The sequence below is a fragment of the Fusarium oxysporum genome, genomic scaffold (genome assembly GCF_000149955.1).
Source record: "Fusarium oxysporum f. sp. lycopersici 4287 supercont2.59 genomic scaffold, whole genome shotgun sequence".
Lineage (NCBI taxonomy): Eukaryota > Fungi > Ascomycota > Sordariomycetes > Hypocreales > Nectriaceae > Fusarium > Fusarium oxysporum.
The window spans coordinates 30,804-37,303 of NW_017264859.1; the positions used below are offsets into that span (position 1 = coordinate 30,804).

The 6,500-nt window shown below is 49.2% G+C and overlaps 2 protein-coding genes across 2 annotated transcripts; one reads left to right on the forward strand and one right to left on the reverse strand.

The window, feature by feature from the left end:
- Positions 1-1,239: 1,239 nt before the first annotated feature.
- Positions 1,240-3,569, forward strand: FOXG_17630 (uncharacterized protein). Its single transcript, XM_018397637.1, has 3 exons — positions 1,240-1,481; positions 1,557-3,099; positions 3,192-3,569. Exons 1-3 carry the CDS (start codon positions 1,331-1,333, stop codon positions 3,403-3,405), a joined length of 1,908 nt encoding a protein of 635 aa, XP_018258707.1. The 5' UTR covers positions 1,240-1,330; the 3' UTR covers positions 3,406-3,569.
- Positions 3,570-3,653: 84 nt separating this feature from the next.
- FOXG_17631 (uncharacterized protein) lies at positions 3,654-4,630 on the reverse strand. The gene has a single exon (XM_018397638.1). It carries the CDS (start codon positions 4,487-4,489, stop codon positions 3,743-3,745), a length of 747 nt encoding a protein of 248 aa, XP_018258708.1. The 5' UTR covers positions 4,490-4,630; the 3' UTR covers positions 3,654-3,742.
- Between the last annotated feature and the right edge of the window lie 1,870 nt (positions 4,631-6,500).

A 6,500-nucleotide genomic window follows, 5' to 3' on the forward strand; every position in this document is an offset into this window, starting at 1 on the left:
CCAGTATTATATGATAAGCTGAAATAAGGTGACTTGTCGCTATGAAAGCTTCGTTTAAGTGTTAGCTCCTCGCCCGTCTGGCTGCGGTCTGGTTGGCTTCAATGGGCCTCGTGGGTATGCGCTCGTCAGTATCCTACCCACTGAGTAAGTCTTTATACTGACGATCAACAAACATCGTGAAACGCAGAAGACAGCACATGCAAGCACAACTCGGTCAATAAGCGGAGGAAGTGTCACTTCTGGCAATAACATCTTAGACTAGCCAAGCTTGGAATCGGTCGCTTATGGCGACTTTACAAGAGGGTGGGTGCGGGTTAATATTGTCCCGCTATTTGTCACTGGGATCGCAATCTTCCGGGCCATCCTATTGGAAGAACAGTCCTGGCCCTGAACCACTTCACATGCATAAGTACGATCCTTATCCTCTATCAGCTTCATATACTTATAAGAGTAGCTAATGGTAAGATAGAATAAAGATAATGGGGCGACTGGTAAGATTTTTAGTTGCTCTTCCAGCACGTATGTTTACCTGCCACACTCCGATGACATTCTTTCCTCCAATAGAAACAGGTCAAATGCGCTCAAACCACAGCTGTAAGCCACCATGATCCGATGTACTGTAAGTGGCGCTCTGCAGCGATCTAAAGGATTAGTCTTGACAGTTTACTAAAGCCAGCCGACTTCTCAGAGTCCAAATCATACTAATATATATGTGGAATGATAAATACACGCATTGAGAATTTTGAGTTGACCGTGTTACTAAATACTATAGGGTAAACTTGTTTTTATAACCATGCAGTTAGTTACTTACTTACTACGTGAATTTAACATTACTATTACTTCAATAGCAAGATAACCGCTCAAGGTATTCTCATACCTATATTCTATATATTCTTTATGTTGCCGTCACCATACCACATTTAGAGGACCAACCGTTTTCGCTTAATTGCCTGTTCCCGCCATTCGGGACTAAGTATAAGGTTTAGTACAAAACTCTCGCGATGTTCCGATCGATTCCATAAGCCAATGCACTGGTTTTAGCAGGCTAGGCAAAATTCATATCGCCAGTCAGGGGCCTCAATCTGGGAGAAGTATATATATTTTCTGTATAACCCTTGCTGCAGGGGTTTACTGTTTTCTGTAAGAGATTGAAGAACTTTTCACCAGTCGGCAAAATGTCGGTAGGTAGATGCCTTGATGACTTGTCCACGTCTGCGCCCTCCATGCCCCTCCTTCACTGTAAGATAAGCTCGGCTCAAGCTACGTAAGACGAGCACAAAAGAGCCATTCAACATCAAGCCCATTCATCCAGCCCTCTCGACAGAGAAGGATGTCGGAAGTTAATAGACCCCAATCCGGGGTCTACCAGTCATACTCTCCATTGCCAGAAGGGAAATGGACTCGCATTCTCATCCTAGACCCAGGAGCTAGAGACGATCCCATAGAATGTTCTCTCCGCGTTGCCAAATTTGACACTGAAGGTGAGATCCTCTATGCGAAATCGAACTTTCTTTTTGATGAAACCCGTCTCGGCTGACCCTGACATATATTCAAAGCCTACGATGCGATATCATACGTCTGGGGTAACGCTGCAGAACGCCGCTCTATTCAGTGTCAAGGTCATCAAGTCGATGTCACCACCAACCTCTTCGAAGCTCTGCGTCAGATCAGACACCCCCGTGAGCCAAGAGACATATGGGCCGATGCCCTATGCATCAATCAGTCAGACCTGGTAGAGAAGAGCTTCCACGTCAACATGATGGGCGATATATACGCTCATGCCCAGCAAGTCGTGGTTTGTCTTGGCGACGACGGCCAGAACGGCGAAGTCGCAAGTGTCGCTTTCAGCGTCATACAAGATTACAATCGCATTGCCGCCAAGTACCTATCCGATGACATCCTCAACAGCAGAAAGTGGTGGAACCCAGACGATGGTTACGGTCCTGTCACTGCTACGCGGCTTCAGAACGTTCTACCATTATTCAAGCATCCCTGGTTTGAGCGGGTTTGGGTTCTTCAGGAGGTTGGGCTTGCGAAGAACGTGGTGCTTGCCTACGGCTCGTCAATGATGGACTTTGCTGAAGTCATGGACTTCGTGCAGGCATGGGCCCAGACCGGCAACTCTTTTCCAGGTGTCTATTTCAGGTCAGGCCATATCTCGAACCTCTTCTCATACATTTGGTCCTCATACGTCAAGGATGTCGAACATGCCTGGTTCAGATCTTCCCGCATACTCAAAGTCCTGTTCCAGCAGTCACTGAAACGTTCAAAACTTGAGTTTCTAGATGTGCTCTTCAGGGCGAGACATATTCAAAAGGCTACAGACCTCAGGGACTTCGTTTACGCATTCCTCGGGCACCCTTGTGCAAGGTCGGACGACGGCGAGCTCTTGGTCAAGGCAGACTACTCAAGAAATCTGTCGCAACTGCGGCTCCAGTTGTTTTCCGGGCTGAGTCCCCATTCATTGCGATTTCTTGGCCTGGTATCTCACCGTCTCCCTGAGGAACTCGCGAGTGGGCCGTCGTGGTGCCCCCAATTAGACGTCAGTCGAGCTTGGGCTATCAATGGCAGATATGAGGCCTGCCCGGGGGAGGACCCGACCTCAGAAGGCTGGCTATCCCCCCGAGTTGATGGGTCGAGCCTTGAGCTCTGTCTGTATCTTATAGACACTATCGATTTCTGCGGAGAGGTCGCCGCAAGGAAGCGAAGTAACGGTAATCAGGCCACGATCAGTACTGAGGAGTCTGGCCACCGCATCGCAGAATCAATGCTCGTTCAACGCCCTAGTCTTGCAGAAACGTACTGGTCGGTCTTGGAGGAATCAGAGAAATGCCATGGTCTGACTTATCAAGACAAAGTGCTTGCTTTTGCGAGTAGCCTTTTACACACGAAGGAGGATGAGGATGCTTTTTCTATTGCTCACAGTTTTGCACAATTCTGCCAAGATTACTGTCCGTCCATACATTCCTATCTCCATGATCACAAGTGGCTGGAGCGATGGGGCACGGGAGGATCGCCGAAGCATTATATACCGTTCCGACAGCGAGCGGCAAACAGTATACAAGGGGAGAGATTCTTCACCTCAGCCAAAGGCTATTGGTAAGTCATTCTTTCGCCAACACCATCGGGGGGCTATCAACTTTGAGCTCTCGAGCCTGCCATTCTTTACTGACGGTGAAGTATAATTGCAGTGGGATGGGATCGCCCTTGGTACAGCCCGGCGATCTGATATGTATTGTTCCAACAGTCCAAACTCCGTTAGTCATTAGGCCAATAGGGAGCAAACAGATGGCATTCAAGGTAATAGGATCCTGCTATCTATATGGAATGATGTATGGGGAAGTACTGAAGACACCAGCAATGGGTCACAAAGCACAAAAGACTACAGTAGTGTTTCTTGTTTAGTTATATCTGCGGTATTTCGCTGAGATCGAGTGCAGCAGCAGCTCGAGTGGGAGTGTTGAGACAGTGCTGCGAAGGTGGTCCGATCTGCTGGTGGCTGGTATATGGAGACTACGTAAAGAGCTGTGCTCCTCTCAAACACATGTAACTTAGAACTAACAACACCACAATCGACCCGTTTTTGCTTCAACCCAAACAGCTCTGGTCCCTTCCAATTCTGCATCGCGGTGCCGGTACCTTCTGAAATGAATCCTGGGAACATCGACAATCATGTGCCAAACATGTATTATAAGATTTCATAGTAACTGCTGCCTTGTATTGCTTGTATCTAGGGACTATCTTACCAGCCCGTATGAGGCTCATCAGCAACAAAGGTGCCAGTAAGTTTCTTGGGGTCACCCTCCGTGGCGGCTCGTACGATGGCCGCGGCACCCTCCCTCGGGTCCTTCGCGCCGTACCCACCGGTGAACCTTGTGCGGCACATGCCAGGGGCGGCCGCAACGACAGCGATGTCGTGTTTGGCGAAATTCACAGACTGGGCCACAGTTATCATGTTGACTGCGGCCTTGCTGCTTCGGTAGTCAGGTACGTAGTATGCTTGAGCATTATATTCAAAACCTTCCTCGTTTGCCATCGTGATCAGTCCGACGCCAGATGAGACGTTCACAATTCTGCGATCTGTGTAAGATGAAGCCTGTATAAGCGGCAGAAACGCATCCGTCACGGCTGCGACGCCGAAGACATTGACCTCGAAAATCTCTCGATACTGATCGCGAACGGTGGCGGCAGAAGATTCGCCCCGCCCCGCATTGTTTATCAGAATGTCCAGATGGCCGAACTGAGTTGACACAGCCATAACAGCAGCCGTGACGGAGCTGTCATCGATGACATCGAGAACAATCGGCGTCAGGTTTATTTTGTCAATTCCCTCGGCCTGTAGCTCACGAATGGCGGCTTCGGCTTTGGAGAGTGACCGTGCGCCGACGAGCACGTGGTATTTGCCTGAAGCGGCGAGTTGTAGGGCGATAGAGTAGCCAATACCTTGATTGGCGCCCGTAATGAGGACTACAGCTGTTGAAGAAGCCATTTCTCCGGTGATTAACTGTTATGGATGTGGAGTATTGAGAAGATGTCTTCAGGGTAAGCCAAGGAGGAGAAGGCACAGAAATGTGTGCAAGATATTGTCGTCAGACCTCCTTAAATATAAGTCTAGTTTACGTAATTAACCGATCTAACGTAGGCAGAGCACGAGCCATTGACAGACATTTCACAATGGGGCGTGGCGTGGCGTTCCTCATTAAGTGGCCGGAGTGGACGGATGAGGCACCTGCATAACAGGTACTAGGAGAAGTCGATATTTCAAAAAAATACTGGTGTTGGGTGGGGCTGTCGAATGGAAGTACCAGAATGCTTTTCTGAGGTATGCTGGAGGTAGATACAGTGCCTCAAGGCTCTCATGCACTACCTCTACGTAGGACAGGCCGGGGATAGTTGGTGTGAACAATTGCAACCGCACGAATATTGAGCGAGGAATGTTTTTCTCAGCCAGCGTCCTCATGCCCAAGACAACAATGACAACACCTCCAAGCGGTGGAGCATATGGACCGTTGGACAACTCGTTAGCCGCCTTTGGAATGGAAGGGTGGTGGGGAGACAGGGTCGGTAAGGGTTTTTAGACTCGGCGGGGCTCCCCGATGTTGGCTCCGTTGAGACTTTGCCCACCGGACTCGTGTCTCAGGGACTTACAGCGGATATCTGTGTCCTCAATGTGTATTTACAGGTTCCCCATTTGTACGATTTTGGCCTCAAACTATGAAATCCGGACGTTGTGGAAGCGTGTAGGCATTGATGCAAGTGATATACCTCATACACATAAATCTCTTTTTAACCACGGCCGAGGACCGAGCGCAGGGTTCGGCGGGCCGACTTGTTCACTGCGAGGATTGGACTTCTGCTATGTCGGGAGCTGGGAGTCACGTTTGCAAATCCCTTGTTCACTGCTGTTGGTCTCGACCGCTATGCTTCGGGTGCGCATGAATCAGAAGTTAATCCGGCAAGCCAAAGCTAATACCCTGTCTTTCGTATCTAAACAAGGGGTGCGGCTGGGGGCTATAGGTATTTGGTCCGTCTTTAGGTAAGTGCCTATTTCCTGCACGTTTGCCTCTTGCATTCTAGAGAGCCAATGGGGCACGCCGAACGAGCAGGATGGACTTTGTCCTAAATCCGAGCACCTAACAAGTGGTACAATGAAAACAACCTTTCCAGGGTCTCTTCTTGGAGGGTCCTGAAACCTTTCGAAAAATAAACATTGCCGTGTCAGTTGGAATAACTCACATCGTCACCTGTCATGTCATTTCAAGCCTCACTGGCGACTGGGAGAATTCCTGCGATCGGATCCTGCCAATGCGGAAGCCCACAATTATTGCGCACCACTTTGGACGGGTTCGACCTTGAGTCCAGGGCGACTTTGGGCTTCGGTTCTCCGGGAAGTTAAACAAACTCACTCATATTGTCTGTGCGTATCTGCATGTATCAGCGAGGCAAGAAATTCGGCTCCAAAAATGCCCGTGGTGACTCAAATGCGGAGACTAGCAATATCATGTTGATGCATTGCTAGCATAGCGGCGAGGGCATGAGCCAGGGGCTGCTGCGGGGTACTCGACAGTCAAGGCTTTAAAGAAATATGGAATGTCCTGCAGAGGTTGAAGGTCCTCTGGAACCAGCTAATTTGAAAAACTCTCGCCGTTAACCAAGGAAAAATCCGCATTAGGCTTACACCGCCCTAATTGTACCGGGCAACACCCTGGTTCAACCTGGATTATGATAACGACAGTCCATTCGTTGCCTGTTACTACAAACAGAATCTTCTACGTCTCGTTCATAATATCCATAGCATTAGCAGTAGCCTCATCCAAGTCATCCTCCAGCAGGCCCAGCAACTGGTTGTCTGACTCAAAGTCAGCGTCGCCAGTGGCATAGAACACTCTGGAGAACATCATTTTATAAAAGCCCATCGCATTGCTTTCAGCCAGTTCCTTCCTACCCTCCTCATACCGAACCTTGGCTGGTTGGTACTTGATCTCCCAGTCAACGTCATG